General features: G+C 41.1%; 1 protein-coding gene across 3 annotated transcripts in view; it reads left to right on the top strand.

Moving 5' to 3' along the window:
- Positions 1-18,442, top strand: part of LOC141046614 (N-acylethanolamine-hydrolyzing acid amidase-like) — a 122,485-nt gene that overhangs the window by 77,683 nt on the left and 26,360 nt on the right. For 2 of the 3 annotated variants that reach the window (XM_073541130.1, XM_073541138.1), the window contains exon 8: positions 16,643-16,709. The exons of the other annotated variant lie outside the window; for it this stretch is intronic. In XM_073541130.1, the coding sequence (XP_073397231.1) occupies positions 16,643-16,709 (67 nt within the window). The remainder of the gene's footprint in view (positions 1-16,642; positions 16,710-18,442) is intronic. 3 annotated transcript variants of the gene reach the window in all.

The following is an 18,442-nucleotide window of genomic DNA, read 5'->3' on the forward strand; positions in this document are numbered from 1 at the left end:
GACTAAAAGTAAGTGCAGGTCTGCCTCTCTGGGAGCCCTACTTCTAAAGGCAACACACATGAAGGAGTCCCAACTTTGATACTCCACATTTCAAATTCATTGTCACACATTGGCAGAATAGACTGCCTAGCTTTCATCAAAATGAATACGTCATGGATCTCGAATGAATAATAATTTAGAAACAACAATACTAATGTTTTAACTCAGGAAGAGGTCAGAAATCAATATTTTGTGGAATAACCATTAGCTTTCATGTGTCTTGGCATGATTTCCACCAGTCTTTCACACTGCTTTTGGGTGACCTTATGCCACTCCTGGTACAAAAATTTAAGCAGTGTCTTTGATGGCTTGTGACTATCCATCGTTCTCTTGATTACATTCCAGAGGTTTTCAATGGGGTTCAGGTCTAGAGATTGGGCTGGCCATGACAGGGATTTGATGTGGTGGTCTGTTATGAATGGGTCACCGAGGAGGATAACAGGCCCAGGCTAAGCCACAGAAAACCAGAGAGGTTGGTAACTAAGTGGATTGCAGACCCCTGATCCTGTCCACACAACTAGCAGTAGCCGTGGAGCGTACCTATGATGTTCCTAGACGCCTCGGTACAGCCGAAGAGCTAACTAAGCCTAAAGCAAGAAAGGGGAAATCTAAACTGCCCCGGAGCAGACCTCAAAGGAATAGATAGCCCCCATATATATATTGTCGGTGAGACAAGATGAAAACAGAAACGCAGGCAGAAAAATAGACTGAGCAAACGATGGGGCCCACACTGACTAGACAGGACAGGAAAGGAAAGACACTGTCTGCAATCACGCAAAAAACCCTGCAAAAGTCCAACACGTCTGATGCACTAAAACACTGAAGTCGCACGACTTCTCCCCCACTATATCAGCACTCTGGTATATTCTGAAAGCAAAGCAAAAAGAGACCAATATAACAGGGGACAAAACAAACTGGCACAAGCAGTAACATATGGGCGGTGATTCAGCACAGCCCCAGCCGGAGCTGGCTGACCCGCACAAAGCAGAGATAGACAAAACCAGATCAAATGCAAACAGAGTAGCAAATGAACCACTTAGCTGAACATGCAGGGACAGAGCAGGAGACATCAGACCTCAGGAGGAACAGGAAGAAATCACCAGCAGGGATAGAGGGAGTTGGCTGTCTTAAATCCCAATCTGAAACCCCAGATCTCCAATCGTCTTCCTCATTATCAGGTGGCAAGCCTCTGTCAATCAGATCAGCTCCACTACCTCCAGTAACCACCAGAGGGAGCCCAGAAAGAGAACTCGCAACCCCTCTGTCAATCTGACCAGCTCCACTACCTTCAGTAATCACCAGAGGGAAACCAGAGAGAGAATTCACAACAGAGGTCCTTCATCCAAACATTGATTGACCTAGCTGTGTGGCATTGCACATTGCCCTGCTGGAAAAACCAGTCCTCAGAGTTGGGGAACATTGCCTGAGCAGAAGGAATCAACTGTTTTTCCAGGATAACCTTGTATGCAGCTTGATTCATACCTCCTTCGCAAAAATTAACCTGCCCAATTCCAGCTGTCATGATTCAGGCTGGATCTGACAAGTTAAATGGACAAAGTGAACTTTTTTTTTCCTTTGGCTTGGTGCCAAAGTGGTGTGATTGCCCCCGGTGGCCATTAGAATTATTACACGTCACTATTCCCTATCGCAGGGCCCACCATTGTTAATGTTACCCATGTTCCCCTTTATTATTTAAATTCGCCTTACTGGAGGTGGGGTTTCCAGACTGTTATATAAATACGTGTAATACCTAAATTCGCCAGTTGGAGGCGGTGTATCCAGCTGCACGTCTTATTATTTAAATTTGCCCCACTGGAGGCGGTGTATCCAGGGTCACGTGAGTCATATGGGTTCGCCTTGCGCTACTCGCTGCGTCCAGACACACGTGACTGTGACACCAGCCTTAGTGAAGCATCCCTAGATCATCACCGATCCTCCACCAAATTTCACAGTGGGTGCAAGACACTGTGGCTTGTACACCTCTCCAGGTCTCCGTCTAACGATTAGACGACCAGGTGTTGGGCAAAGCTGAAAATTAGACTCATCAGAGAAGATTACCTTACACCAGTCCTCTGAACAAGAAAAAAGAAAGTTATAGGCCATATTGAAGGGGATTATCACAAGATACACAGAACACAATGATTTTATTAAATACAAAAAGGCACACACGACAATGACAAGCATTAAAAACATTTAAAAGTCACACTTGTGACATACGTAAACAAACAATTTAAGCTCATAATAAAGCTACAGCTTTAAACCAGTGTCATGTGAGCAATAATCTCTGTGCATGTAAGTATAAACAGTACACCATCTGATGTAAATGGAGTAATAAAAAGGGGAAGGTGTAAACTTGGGGAAATAAATAATGCAAATCATGGACAATTAACACACAAATCACACATTGATACAACCCACCCAACACTGGAAATAGCTCACAAAGACCACACAACCAAACAAGCTTGCCCAAAATAGAAAACAAAAGCCTGATAGAGCAGGCACCTCCATAAATGAACCGATGGCTGGATTAAAATAATCCCAAATGGGGACAAAAAGTCCATAGAGAGATGGGGAACCCCTATCAAATATCAGAAACACAAGCTGACCATGCTGTGAAGATCACAGGCTAGCCCAGAGCAAACACCCATGTGTAGGTTGCCAACTTCTGCGTTAGGTAGGTACTCTATAGGGATAGGCTAGAGTGCACCCTTTTCTATCTATTCCTTATATATATCATATAATGTTAAGCCCATAGGTTTGTCGTGTCCCTCATTATCATACACCATATTTCATTTAAATCTTTTTCTATTTTCCCATATAAGCTCGAAATATCCTGTATCTTTTCCATTATATGACCATATTGAGTATGCTTGATCACTTTGTCAATACATCAATAAAAGGTTTAAATCTTTGGAATGTGACATAGAAAGAAAATTGGATGTCAGAATACCTGTAATTGTTTTCTAAGGGCACTTGAGAGTTTTTTATAAACTTTCTTGAGTATTGAATGGATGCCATTATGTTATCCATTGTAGTAGCCTCCTGAGACATAAATGTAATTTTGTTACTATTTTAATATGTACCGCTGTAAGGTGGTTTGTACGCACCGGATATGACGCATGCATTCCATGTAAGCTTGGCTGCATGTCAGGTATAGAAAGTAACGCTAGCGTTCCATGATGTGTATACCACCCTACCCGCGCCCTCCGTTCTGCTGATGACCTGAGGTTAGTATCCTCAATAATCAGAACCTCCCACTCCCGTCTCCAAGACTTTACACGTGCTGCGCCAATTCTTTGGAATGCACTTCCCAGGTCAATATGATTAGTCCCCAATCCCCACAATTTTAAGCGTGCCCTGAAAACGCATTTATTCAGACTGGCCTATCGCCTCAACATATTAACCTAATCTATCCCTGTGTGGCACAGCCAAAAGTTTTACCATAACCAGGTTCCCCGCATTATGTTCCCACATGCTTTATGCATCTATTAGCCCTCTGTGTCTGTACTGATGCACACTTAATATTATGGCTGGTCCATACAATCAGGGCAACTGTTACCACCCACATTTCGTGTCTCCCTTTTTTTTTCCTTATAGATTGTAAGCTTGCGAGCAGGGCCCTCATTCCTCATGGTATCTGTTATAATCTATGTGATTATTGTTATGCTGCAATGTCTATTGTCTGTACAAATCCCCTCTGAAATGTAAAGTGCTGCGGAATATGTCAGCGCTATAAAAATAAAATGTATTATTATTATTATTATGTGGCACTATGCGGTTTACCAGCCGGAAATGAATATACCGGCGGCTGGAAACATGCGGTGGGGTATGACGCTCATCATATATATGTTAGACAAGTGATACGACTAGAAGAACACTACTCTCATACAGCAGAATTATGTCAACTTTCCCCTGTTGATTCAATCTATGATGAAACGCATTGGAAGACACTATTCACCACAGAGGCCACTCGGTGAGGCAATGGGCCAGATATTCTGCTGAGGTGGGACCGCTCTGCAATGCTCGCCTGCAGGAATCGGAGTTCACTATCCCGGTTCTACAGATGAGTATAAAAGCGATAACTTTGTTATAAAGCTCACTGTGAGGACTATATGAATGCATGCCCTGTTTTTTTGGACAGGGATTTATTTTGCTTTCAGTGAGATAATATATGTTATGTAAGAATGGGACAATTTGAGAAATAGGTCCTGGGCTGTATGATAATTATTTGTCTGTATCAATAATACCGCCTTCTATATATTAATAACGGCATATACTGATAAATGATCTTTTGCTGGGATATCCAAGGGGTAAATCTCGCTCTTGATTTGTTTTCCTAGGCATATTTTGTTGATCCTAAGTATATAGCTCGGTTATTTTCTTATGCTACAATATTTGTTGACCCCTATGTGAATGGGGAATGGCTATGATTGATGTTATTGTCGGAAGTAGCATTATTAATACAAAAAACCTGACAATACTTTAAAGGGGCAGGTTTTTCTTCGTTAATACTTTACAGATTGGAAGATGGCATATTGCTTTTTGTTTTTATCGTATTGGCACTTTTTCTTTGGCACTGGCACTTTCTTTGCACCTTTTGTACTTTTAGATTTTATTTATACAAATAAAGGTTAAGTTTTATATTCAACTGCTGATATGATTATAAGGCCGGGGTCACACTAAGGCTACTTTCACACTTGCGTTTTTTTGCTGCGCATTTTTTGCGCACACAAACGCATGAAAAAACGCATCATGCGTTTGTGTGCGTTTTTTGCGGGTTTTGGTGCATTTTTAAAAAAACGCATGCGTTTTTTGCGCATACGTGTGCATTACAATGCGCACGTATGCGCACCCATAGACTTTAATGGGTGTTTTGCTGTAAAAAAACGCATTGCGTGCGCATGCGTTTTTTGGGGGCAAGTCGGATGCACAAAAAATGCAACAGGATGCATTTTGTGCGCCCGAGCTCACACTGCAAAAAAACGCATGCGCATACAAACGCGTACGTGCGCATATGTATGCGCACATATGCGCACCCATGTTAAAGTATAGGGGAAAAACGCATGCTTTTTTGCGCTAAAAAGCAGCGCAAAAAAACACAAGTGTGAAACCAGCCTAACCGACGCAAAATACGGTCCGTATTTTACATGCGTAATACGGATGAATGACCCCTAAATAGTGCTCCGTATGTCATCCGTAAGCAAGGTGTGGTCGCGTATTTTGCGCATGTCAGCATCCGTATGTAATCCGTATGGCATCCGTATGGCAAGATTTTCTCGCAGGCTTGCAAAATGGACATTTAACGGTTTTGAGGCATGCAAACTATTTAAATCATTAGCCTGCACCCTATTTATTGGCTCAGGAACAGGTGGCTGCCTCCATTCTGTCCATTTGTGACCTTGCCTTGACTAGGTGTGTTGGTGGTGTATGTGCAACATGGCAGACAGTCTGACTTTCAACACAACTGAGCAGGTTCTCTTCAACTGGCTTTTGTCAAGCCGCTTTGGTAAACCATACCCAGTGATAGTGGATCCACGGAGGAGGAGACGCATGTGGGTCCATCCACTTTTGAGGCAACGACTCACAAGAGGTCATTTCTACCACCTCTATTCTTCTCTGCGGGATCATCCTGAAAAATTTTACCAATACTGTCGCATGAGCCTTGCAACATTTGATCTACTCTTGGAGAGAGTGCGCCCTGGGATAACCTTTCAGGACACAAGGATGCACAAAGCTATATCTGCAGAGGAGCGACTTCTACTCACATTATGGTATGTACTACACAACCACATTCTCTATGTTCATGATGTGTTGCCCAAAATATGTATTATGTCCTGAATATCACGTAGTCATTGTGCGACCAAATATATGTGTGCTAGTAGATATGAATCAATAAAAAGTTTTGTATATATGTACCTGGTGTTTTGTTAATTTGTGCATTCTAAAATGTTCCATTTCTGTTGTTCTTCAGCTTCCTGTCCACTGGCCTGTCTTATGCCGCCCTCCACCATGAGTTTCTCATGGGAAGATCTACCATTTCTGGCATAGTCAGGTCGACATGTAGTGAAATATGGTCAAGACTACATCAACTCGTCATTCCCGAGCACAGGATGGAAGACTGGTTGAGGATTTCAAGGGACTTTGAGGAGGACTGCCAGTTTCCTAATTGTATTGGGGCCCTTGATGGCAAACATATCCGGGTGCGTAAGCCGCCAAACTCTGACTCACAATTCTTCACTTATAAACAATACTTTTCTGTTGTATTGTTGGCTCTAGCCGACCCTCAATACAAGTTTATAATTGTCGACATTGGGGCCTATGGAAGGAAAGGAGACTCTCGAGTCTTCAATACTTCCATTATGGGTCGGCGGCTACGCACCAACCAGTTGGATCTACCACCACCACGCCAGCTACCAGGCTCCACTCAAGAATCAGTCCCTTATGTCCTTGTGGCAGATGAGGCATTTCAGTTAACGCGCAATGTCATTAGGCCATATCCCCGGCGCAACCTGGACCACCGGCGCAGAATTTTTAACTTGCGCCTATCACGTGCTCGGCAACTGGTGGAGTGTTCCTTTGGCATTCTTTGTGCCAAATGGCGGGTACTCCAGTCTGCCATTCAGCTGAGTGAACAAAATGTAAATGAAGTAATTAAAGCATGTGTCATTCTTCATAACTTCACCAGGATACATGATTGTTCCTCCTCTGCTGGTGTTGTGCGTGGGTCGGACAATGTGCGTAGGGCAACCACCTATCAACCCTCAACGTAGACCGCTTTCTGGGCTCAAAGCGCGTGATATTTTAACAAATTACTTTATGTCACCTGAGTGTGAAACTTCTTGGCAAGAGCATGCTGTGTCTATGTTATAATTTTTTTCGTTTATGTGTGTCTAAATATATATATTTAAACCCCTTATGATTGTATGACTGTTTAATTGCATTGGTAAGCGTATGTTAGTATGCTGACACCTTTTTTTTAGAATTGAGACAGAGACATAAAATGTAGTAGACAAATGTTTACTTTTAAAAGTGAATAATTTGCGCTAGCAGGATACCATTCAGAGGTTTCAGAGAAATATCTACATTAAAACTGGTTCACAAAGTATATGTGCCGATACCTTTGTTCAGATGAATGAGGAACTGGTCGAAGGATGCTTCCTCAAGCAGGGTCCCGGTGCCAAGATGACGCTGAAAGCAGTAGTGATGCTGATGAAAATGAGCTTGAAAGCGTTAGAGTTCCGTTGGTGAATGCAGGTATTGGACGCTGCTCCGGCCGGTAGCAAGCGTCCTTCTAATGGCGTGACCGCCGCCGACACCCGGCGAGTATAACGGCACGAGTAAAATCAAAAAGCCGGCAAGGTAGCAAAAACGTGCAGGACCTTGCGTGACGTCACGGTCACGTGGAACACCACGTGACTGGCTAGTGAGCACGAAAACGACCAAAAAGCTGTCTTACGCGTTTCGGAATCACCGGATTCCTTCTTCAGAGATGGTCCATGGTGCTCAATTACGTTCATATATACCCGCGGTCTCCAAACTCCATGTTTATTGATTAAAGGCAAACAATTCAATCTCGCTGTTTAGCCCATTAGGAACAAGTGTATTCATTTCAAAAATCAGTCTACTTTCTTCTCTGGACATTTGTTGAATAAAGTTCCCCTTCCGCCAGCTTTTTTTAACCACTTTAATACCCGTAACTTTAACATTTTTAATAGAGCCTCCATGCTGATTAGCAAAATGGTGTGATAGAGGGTGACCCATAAATCTTTTTCTAATATTGCGCAAATGCTCTGCTAACCGGACATGCAATGGGCGTTTTGTGCGTCCTATGTATAGTTTCCCACAGGGGCATGTAATACCATATATAACCCCTGTGGTGTCGCAGGTAATAAAATCTTTAATTTTTACCTCCGCAAATTGGTTAGTAATCCCTCCCTGTTTTTTAGAGGTCAGTTTTTTACAGGGGCCACACTTTCCACACGGAAAAAAACCCCCTGGTAATTTGTCCGGATTTGAATTGATACTACTTAGTGGTTTAGAAATAGAGGGGGCTATAAGATTTCCCAAATTTTGTGCCTTCTTAAAAATAAACCTCGGGTATGTCGGTAAAGATTCCCCTATAACCTTATCATTTCTCAGGATATTCCAATGTCTCCTGACAATTTTTTTAAAAATAATACTATTAGAGTTATATTGTGAAATTATGGGGATGTCTTCCATAAGAGCATTGGCATTTTTTCTCATACGTTGTTCCAATAATTGATCCCTTGGAATTTTTTCCACTAGTTTTTTTATTTTCACTAAAGATGTTGGATCATAGCCCTTACTGGAAAACTTTTTCATCATTGCTTCTGCCTCTCTATCAAAATCCTCCCTTTTCGAACAGTTGCGATGAGCTCTAATTAATTGGCTTTTTGGAACATTCAATAGCCAGCTAGGTAAATGGCAACTGTCGAGTGAAATAAAATTATTAGAGTCTGTAGGCTTATGGTATAGTCGTGAGCCAATGGCATTGTTTTCTACAAAAATTTCTAAATCTAAAAAGTTAACTTCTTTGGAACTCGTGGTCATAGAAAATTTTAAAAAGTAGGAATTTTTATTTAGTGAATTAAAAAATTGTTCCAATAACAAAGGACCACCAGACCATATAAAAACAATATCATCTATAAATCGATGCCATAGCACGAGGTTCGCTAGTAATCTGCCGTCGGGATATATGGTTTCCTGTTCCCATTTTCCAACGTACAGATTTGCATAACTAGGTGCGAACCTCGTGCCCATAGCTGTACCCCACTGCTGGGAGTAGTAGTCCATCCCATATCGAAAAAAATTGTGAGTTAAAATAAAATTTATACACTCAAGAAGATATTCAATTTGGTCAAGCGGCAGTGAACCATCCTTCCTCAGGAAATGTTCCACTGCTTCGCATCCCTTTTTATGCTGAATAACTGTATACAAGGAAGTAATGTCCAGTGTGCCCAAGATATAATGATCACACCATTGTATCTTCTTTAAAATACCTAAAATATGGGTGCTGTCCCTGAGATACGCCGGGAGATCCGGTATCAATCTTTGTAAATGACAATCAACAAATTTGGATAGATTTGATGTTAAACCCCCAATAGCAGAGATAATCGGTCTCCCGGGTGGTTGGCTCATGTTTTTATGCACCTTAGGTAAATAATAAAAGTACGGCACTCTAGGGTGAGGTGTATTAATAAAATCAATTTCTTTTTTATTTAAAATACCCTTTTCAAAGCCCTTGTTTAGCAATTCCCGCATCTCTACCAAATAATCATTAGAAGGATCATGGGTTAGTAATTTATAAGTTTGTCTGTCGTCCAAAATCCGCAGTGCTTCTTTCTCATAATCCAACGTGTTTAGTATTACTATACCGCCCCCTTTATCTGCTGGTCTGATAGTAATCTCCCTATTCTCCTTAAGTTGCTTAATGGCTATTCTTTCATTATGTGATAAATTGTGTTTAAATTTGTTACATCGCTTGTCAGAAATTTTTCTAATTTCGAGTATAACATTATTTTGAAAAGCTTCAAATGCCTCCGAATACTCCTGTATAGGATTAAAGTTAGATTTTTTCTTTAGACCAGTGTGTATATATAGATCAGGAGTATTCATGGGGTCATCAGTATTGCTACTAATTTTCTTTTTCATATAATGTTTCTTCAGGGCTAGTTTCCTCATGAACAATTTTACACCCACAAAAGCCTGAAATTTATCAAATTTAACACTGGGAGCGTACTTAAGACCTTTATTTAGTAAACGGATTTCATTGTCTTGTAGGGGATATTGACTTAGATTGAATATTTTTTGTGGTTCAGGGGCTGATATTTGATCTATCTTTGATGGGGATTGTTGTATGTTCTTTTTTTTGGTAGATTCCCCGCCCCTACACCCCCTTTTTCGTTTCTTTTTTGGCCTAACTGAAAAAAAGAAAGATGACTCTGCTTTGTTTTAGGTTGTGATTTTCTCTGTTGTGGTTCCCTCGGACCAACCTTCTCTTTTCTACTATCTACTGTAGGCTTGTCTTTATATTTATCGCTCCCAATAGAAGGAATATTTTCTATGTTTTCTATAACCGTAAATCGGTTATGAGTACTAATGGAGGGTAATGGTGTGGAAATGGCTGGTAGTTCTGCACCCTGTACCTCAGTAATGACCCCACTATTAGCTCTTTCCATGTGTGTAAGATTTTCCATATCAGAGGTCAGATGAATAGAAAATCTTTCACTTGATGTAGGGAGAGAAGTCTCCTCTCCATGTATCTCATCTAGAGTCAACAATGGACCTGAAGATTTAGGAGAGTGTTGTTCTTCATATTGATGTGCAACTTCGCCTCTGGTTATTTGGCTATCCCCATGGTTACTACTAATAAAAATTTAATATCTATAACATCTAACCATGGGGATAGCCAAATAACCAGAGGCGAAGTTGCACATCAATATGAAGAACAACACTCTCCTAAATCTTCAGGTCCATTGTTGACTCTAGATGAGATACATGGAGAGGAGACTTCTCTCCCTACATCAAGTGAAAGATTTTCTATTCATCTGACCTCTGATATGGAAAATCTTACACACATGGAAAGAGCTAATAGTGGGGTCATTACTGAGGTACAGGGTGCAGAACTACCAGCCATTTCCACACCATTACCCTCCATTAGTACTCATAACCGATTTACGGTTATAGAAAACATAGAAAATATTCCTTCTATTGGGAGCGATAAATATAAAGACAAGCCTACAGTAGATAGTAGAAAAGAGAAGGTTGGTCCGAGGGAACCACAACAGAGAAAATCACAACCTAAAACAAAGCAGAGTCATCTTTCTTTTTTTCAGTTAGGCCAAAAAAGAAACGAAAAAGGGGGTGTAGGGGCGGGGAATCTACCAAAAAAAAGAACATACAACAATCCCCATCAAAGATAGATCAAATATCAGCCCCTGAACCACAAAAAATATTCAATCTAAGTCAATATCCCCTACAAGACAATGAAATCCGTTTACTAAATAAAGGTCTTAAGTACGCTCCCAGTGTTAAATTTGATAAATTTCAGGCTTTTGTGGGTGTAAAATTGTTCATGAGGAAACTAGCCCTGAAGAAACACTATATGAAAAAGAAAATTAGTAGCAATACTGATGACCCCATGAATACTCCTGATCTATATATACACACTGGTCTAAAGAAAAAATCTAACTTTAATCCTATACAGGAGTATTCGGAGGCATTTGAAGCTTTTCAAAATAATGTTATACTCGAAATTAGAAAAATTTCTGACAAGCGATGTAACAAATTTAAACACAATTTATCACATAATGAAAGAATAGCCATTAAGCAACTTAAGGAGAATAGGGAGATTACTATCAGACCAGCAGATAAAGGGGGCGGTATAGTAATACTAAACACGTTGGATTATGAGAAAGAAGCACTGCGGATTTTGGACGACAGACAAACTTATAAATTACTAACCCATGATCCTTCTAATGATTATTTGGTAGAGATGCGGGAATTGCTAAACAAGGGCTTTGAAAAGGGTATTTTAAATAAAAAAGAAATTGATTTTATTAATACACCTCACCCTAGAGTGCCGTACTTTTATTATTTACCTAAGGTGCATAAAAACATGAGCCAACCACCCGGGAGACCGATTATCTCTGCTATTGGGGGTTTAACATCAAATCTATCCAAATTTGTTGATTGTCATTTACAAAGATTGATACCGGATCTCCCGGCGTATCTCAGGGACAGCACCCATATTTTAGGTATTTTAAAGAAGATACAATGGTGTGATCATTATATCTTGGGCACACTGGACATTACTTCCTTGTATACAGTTATTCAGCATAAAAAGGGATGCGAAGCAGTGGAACATTTCCTGAGGAAGGATGGTTCACTGCCGCTTGACCAAATTGAATATCTTCTTGAGTGTATAAATTTTATTTTAACTCACAATTTTTTTCGATATGGGATGGACTACTACTCCCAGCAGTGGGGTACAGCTATGGGCACGAGGTTCGCACCTAGTTATGCAAATCTGTACGTTGGAAAATGGGAACAGGAAACCATATATCCCGACGGCAGATTACTAGCGAACCTCGTGCTATGGCATCGATTTATAGATGATATTGTTTTTATATGGTCTGGTGGTCCTTTGTTATTGGAACAATTTTTTAATTCACTAAATAAAAATTCCTACTTTTTAAAATTTTCTATGACCACGAGTTCCAAAGAAGTTAACTTTTTAGATTTAGAAATTTTTGTAGAAAACAATGCCATTGGCTCACGACTATACCATAAGCCTACAGACTCTAATAATTTTATTTCACTCGACAGTTGCCATTTACCTAGCTGGCTATTGAATGTTCCAAAAAGCCAATTAATTAGAGCTCATCGCAACCGTTCGAAAAGGGAGGATTTTGATAGAGAGGCAGAAGCAATGATGAAAAAGTTTTCCAGTAAGGGCTATGATCCAACATCTTTAGTGAAAATAAAAAAACTAGTGGAAAAAATTCCAAGGGATCAATTATTGGAACAACGTATGAGAAAAAATGCCAATGCTCTTATGGAAGACATCCCCATAATTTCACAATATAACTCTAATAGTATTATTTTTAAAAAAATTGTCAGGAGACATTGGAATATCCTGAGAAATGATAAGGTTATAGGGGAATCTTTACCGACATACCCGAGGTTTATTTTTAAGAAGGCACAAAATTTGGGAAATCTTATAGCCCCCTCTATTTCTAAACCACTAAGTAGTATCAATTCAAATCCGGACAAATTACCAGGGGGTTTTTTTCCGTGTGGAAAGTGTGGCCCCTGTAAAAAACTGACCTCTAAAAAACAGGGAGGGATTACTAACCAATTTGCGGAGGTAAAAATTAAAGATTTTATTACCTGCGACACCACAGGGGTTATATATGGTATTACATGCCCCTGTGGGAAACTATACATAGGACGCACAAAACGCCCATTGCATGTCCGGTTAGCAGAGCATTTGCGCAATATTAGAAAAAGATTTATGGGTCACCCTCTATCACACCATTTTGCTAATCAGCATGGAGGCTCTATTAAAAATGTTAAAGTTACGGGTATTAAAGTGGTTAAAAAAAGCTGGCGGAAGGGGAACTTTATTCAACAAATGTCCAGAGAAGAAAGTAGACTGATTTTTGAAATGAATACACTTGTTCCTAATGGGCTAAACAGCGAGATTGAATTGTTTGCCTTTAATCAATAAACATGGAGTTTGGAGACCGCGGGTATATATGAACGTAATTGAGCACCATGGACCATCTCTGAAGAAGGAATCCGGTGATTCCGAAACGCGTAAGACAGCTTTTTGGTCGTTTTCGTGCTCACTAGCCAGTCACGTGGTGTTCCACGTGACCGTGACGTCACGCAAGGTCCTGCACGTTTTTGCTACCTTGCCGGCTTTTTGATTTTACTCGTGCCGTTATACTCGCCGGGTGTCGGCGGCGGTCACGCCATTAGAAGGACGCTTGCTACCGGCCGGAGCAGCGTCCAATACCTGCATTCACCAACGGAACTCTAACGCTTTCAAGCTCATTTTCATCAGCATCACTACTGCTTTCAGCGTCATCTTGGCACCGGGACCCTGCTTGAGGAAGCATCCTTCGACCAGTTCCTCATTCATCTGAACAAAGGTATCGGCACATATACTTTGTGAACCAGTTTTAATGTAGATATTTCTCTGAAACCTCTGAATGGTATCCTGCTAGCGCAAATTATTCACTTTTAGATTTGACTTTTATTGTTGGACAAATTGGGTGGTTGTTGTCCTTATTTGCAGCTGCAGGCGGTATCATATAGGAACTTGCGCCTTTGTGCTTATGTGTTTAAATGTTTACTTTTGCCTTATTTGTTTTTTATTTAGAAAAACATATTATTGCCGTATGATCAATGTGGCAATGGGCCAAATTGACCTTTGTGCAGATGTGAAAATTGGGAACAAATAACATTTTCTGACAAACAAAACAACAACAAAACCATTAGCCAATACCAAAATGGCAACATTATAAATTTTGGTAGGTCGGGGAAGGAGAAGGCGGAAGACCAGCCTGTGTTTGCTGGCTACTTTGCCCAACTTGGCCATCGCCCTGTGTGGGGGCATACTGTTGTCTATGATGTGGTTGTGTACAGCCTCCTGGGATTGTGGTTGGTACTGGCCAGAGTGATACTGGAGAGGGGCCTCTTGTTGGGACTGGTAGGCCCATGTCTCATACCCACCAAAATAGCCATGTCGTCCCCAACCAGGTTGGGACCAGCCTCCAACACTGGGTGGCACCAAGTGGCCATATTGGTGAGGTTGGCTCGAGCCAGACATATGTGGCTGCTGTAGGAAAGGTTGGGTAGGGGGAGGATGGGGGTGACGTGTAGGCCCAGGTATTTGAGGATCCTCAGAACCTGCATGAGCAAGCATGTGTGTGGGGTGTCTAAGGCGCATCAGATTCCTGGGGGAAAGCTGCCACCTCTCCAGATATTCAAATAACTCATATGGGGTATTGGGGGGTGTGCTTGCATCAAGCAGGATGTGAAAACATCCTCGATTACGTAGCCTCACCTCACGGGAAAGGGCACGAAGATAAAGGGCCAGGTTGCGTGAGTATGAATCCTTGCCATCATCATTATTGACTCTAGCCAGATAGTTCAGTACCCCTGTGTCAACACTGGTACGGGTATCTTGGGCAGGGATCTGGCGTCTTCTTCTTCCTCGCCGGGATGGTCCAGCAGGCTGTGGGGAGCCCCGGATCTGGGCAGTTGGGCTGCTGCTGATGTTGCCCTGCTCCTCCTGTATGGTTGATGGTGCAGCAGCAGACGGTCCTGCTTGTGGAAGAGGTCCTGGTGGTGGGGTATGTGGTGCAGGCACTGGGTTTTCCTGAGAGGAAAGAGGGGGAGAAGATGGGTCAGCCACCTCTTTCCCTACAGACCCAGGATCAATGATGGGCTTGGTATCTGAGCCAGTTTCTCTCTCCATAAGGTTAGACTGAGTTCTGTTATGAAATAGAACAGAGCCAAAAATAAATCCATTTTTTTGGCCCTGTAAAGTATCTGTGTAATGTGGTGTGAGGTATTTACTTACGGTCTCAGATCCAGAATTGGAGCGAGGAAGAAGAGGCGGTCATAATAGATATATTTCCTCTTTATGTGGCCCGCACTCCTGGACCGCTGCTGACGTTCCCGCCTGTATTGGTCGCGGATGCTGCGCCAGCATCTCATCACATCTTCCACTGCAATGTGACAGGAAATATTCTCAATTTCACATATTTGCTAGGTCAAATTTGCTACCAGTTGCCTAGGCATGTGGCCTTCTAGGGTGTGCTTTCTACCCAGGGTGGCATATATAATTGGGGCATCCAGGCCAGATACACAGGGTCACAATAGTTCAGGTATCAAGTAACTACACTTAATAACTTGGTTGGCTAGGGGGATGAGGAGCTTGTGGCCTGGGCCAAATTATGGCATTGTAAAACCATGGGTCACATAAAAATCTACCTGCCTCATGAGGCAAAAAGTCCAAGCACAGGAAGGGGGGGACCTGATTCTAAATGCCTTTTTTGATGTGAGGTAATTTTAAACAGTTTTTTGGGTTGTACTTACTCAGTTGCTGCTGCTCCTCATGTGGCCGATCAGCAAAATTGTGGAACATCTGGCGACATATGCGCCTCCATGACGCCTCCTTTCTTGCCCGGTTGGCATAATGGGCATCACGTTGGTCCCAGATTTCCGGGCGCTCCTGCACTAGTACAATCGGCACTAGCCTACTGCGATTGGCACGGACCGTAGAATACTGACGAGAATTATACGGCTGTTGGGAGCTGCCCCATAGAGAATCATTTGTTTGTGTTTAATGCGTGCCTTTAACGCCTCTCACTCGTCCGAATTCCTCTCTAGTGTGACCTCGGCCTAAATCTGGGAAGGCAAACAAAACTAAAACATTAAACATCTCAAGCATGGAAATGTCTCATCAATGAACAGATTAAATAGCGAAGCTGGCTGGATAAAGCTGTTTCTCTCTTTTTTTTTTACAATATGTTCCCATGTGGTAAGTTTTTAGGGTTCTTTGTGCACAAATATATATTTACATCCTTTAATAAATAATGCTCACAAAAAATGTAGAAAAATGTAACTTTTTATTATTAGTGTATATACTATGCATGAAATATCAGATCAGGTGAGAGTTGGCAACTTGAGTGGAATTACACTGTATACAGATTTATGCAGCCGAGCATATGGACTTATACAGAAGAACTTATGGCGATAAACAGTTGTACATACTTGGATATCACTCTCACTTAGACTGCTGGGATCAATACTGATCGCCAGAACAGGGCACTTTTATCCCCATTAGAAGGGAACAGCTGGGCACATGCTGGACCACCATTTCATTCATTCTCTATGGGACGGCCACAGAAAGCTGAGCATATGTATTGATTCTTCATTCTAAAAAGAAAAAAGTGGTTCTGCCAGTTGGTGAATACCCAGAATAACCTTTTAACTAAAGTCTAAAAAATATTAAACAAACTGAAGTGCAAATGTAAGAATATTTACTATGTTTTATACCCTAAAGGTATACTGCAAACCAAGACTTAAATGCAACTGGGCAGGAAAACATAAATAAAGATACATTATATAAGGTTTGTAAAATTCTAAATCTACTTTATTTCTATGTATATATCTATATACCTATCTAACACACCCTTTGACCTTTGCACCTTACTTTATGTGTGTTTGTATAATATATACGTATATTATATGGACAAAAGTATTGGGGCACACCTCTTAGGCCTGTTTTACAACACTTTTTTGACATTTATGACAGCTTCACATTTACATATTGGAAAAAAAAGATCTGTTTATTTGAAGAAAATCAGCACAATTTTGTAATGTGAAGTAAAGACATGGCTGTAATGGCGCTGCAATACAGATTAATTTGATATCTTTGGTTAAGAAATCTGATGTGTTGCTTTTCTTTAATCACCATTTGAAGTTGTTTTTGCTAATTAGGTTCCGATGCACTGGGGCAGGACTAGGTATGGACTGGGGCTGAAATTCAGCCATGGCATTTGAAATCACACAGGCCCATGCGGCCCTGTCCGCAAGCACCATATGAGGATTTATTATTATTACTACCCGGGATGGAGGAATTCAAGATTTACGATATTTCTAATGATACCTCCGTCACAACTCTTAACAGTATGGGTGTCTTGAGAACACTGATTCTGTTAACAACGTAGCAGATAAGGTGGTTCACGACGAGACAGGTCCTTCTGGCATTTGCCAGGATTGCCAGATGGCCAGTCTGAACCTGGGCAGGACTGTGCACTGGGTCTTCTCCTTCCAGGCTGTGATTCCTCAGACCCTCCACCCACCTCCGATCTTTGAATGACCTGCTTCCTCTGAAATCTTACAAACGAGCTGTCATTCAGGGCGGAGGGGCCGGGGAATCACAGACAGGGAGGAAAACCCCACTGTACAGCCTGGCCCTTGTGCACTGAAATCTAAATTGCAGAAAACTTCCAAAGAAGAACAAAACAGATTTCTTCACCAAAGATATCCATTCATTCTGTATTACAGCGCCGTTACAGTCTTTTTTTACTTTACATAACAAAATTTGCTGACAGGTTGTTTAAAAAAAAACCAAACAAACACATATTTGTTTTTTTCTAAAGCTCATAGTGGGGAAGTGTCGGGAGATCAAGTGATTTGATTTCTGAAAAACACGAAACATGAAAAAAATGGATAAAAAAACCAAATGCAACTGTATGACAAATTGTTTGCGTCAGCCTTCCAAAGACTGCAATTTAGGCTTGTTTTGTGGTGTACTGTACTTATCCCTTTGTACTGTAAAGGCTTCTAAAAGTAGACATGTTTGTATTTACATAGAATGTAACATATGTCAAATTCGTATCAGTTTGAGATTCTTTTGTGCACATATCTGTTTCAATCCCCTTTTTTTTTACAAGATGCAATGTGTGAAGATAGCTTATAGCAGTTTTTTCAGTCTTTCCAAAGACAAGCTGACTTGGCATTGGCATTGTACTGTAAATGCTATTATTTGTAGTAAAATATGACCAGTTTTCAATTAAAAGGATACCTGATAGGTCCCCCATTAAGCAAAGGAATGTTCAACCGGTTTCACTGTGCACAGAAATGAAATGATGAAAGTTGCACACATGCGTGAGACTCACAGACTGCCGGCTCTTGCAAATCATGTTATCAAGGAAACAGTGATATGATTACTAGGATCACAAGTTTTGGGAAACAACGTCCCCTCAACTAGTCTGAAACTAATTATTGTATTGCAAACAGATTTTTCACATTCTTTTTTTCACATTCTTTTTTCCTATACAAAAGGCTTATTAGGCAT

Source organism: Dendrobates tinctorius, unplaced genomic scaffold (assembly GCF_039654945.1).
Source record: "Dendrobates tinctorius isolate UK_male_01 unplaced genomic scaffold, ASM3965494v1 ptg000011l, whole genome shotgun sequence".
Taxonomy (NCBI): Eukaryota; Metazoa; Chordata; class Amphibia; order Anura; family Dendrobatidae; genus Dendrobates; species Dendrobates tinctorius.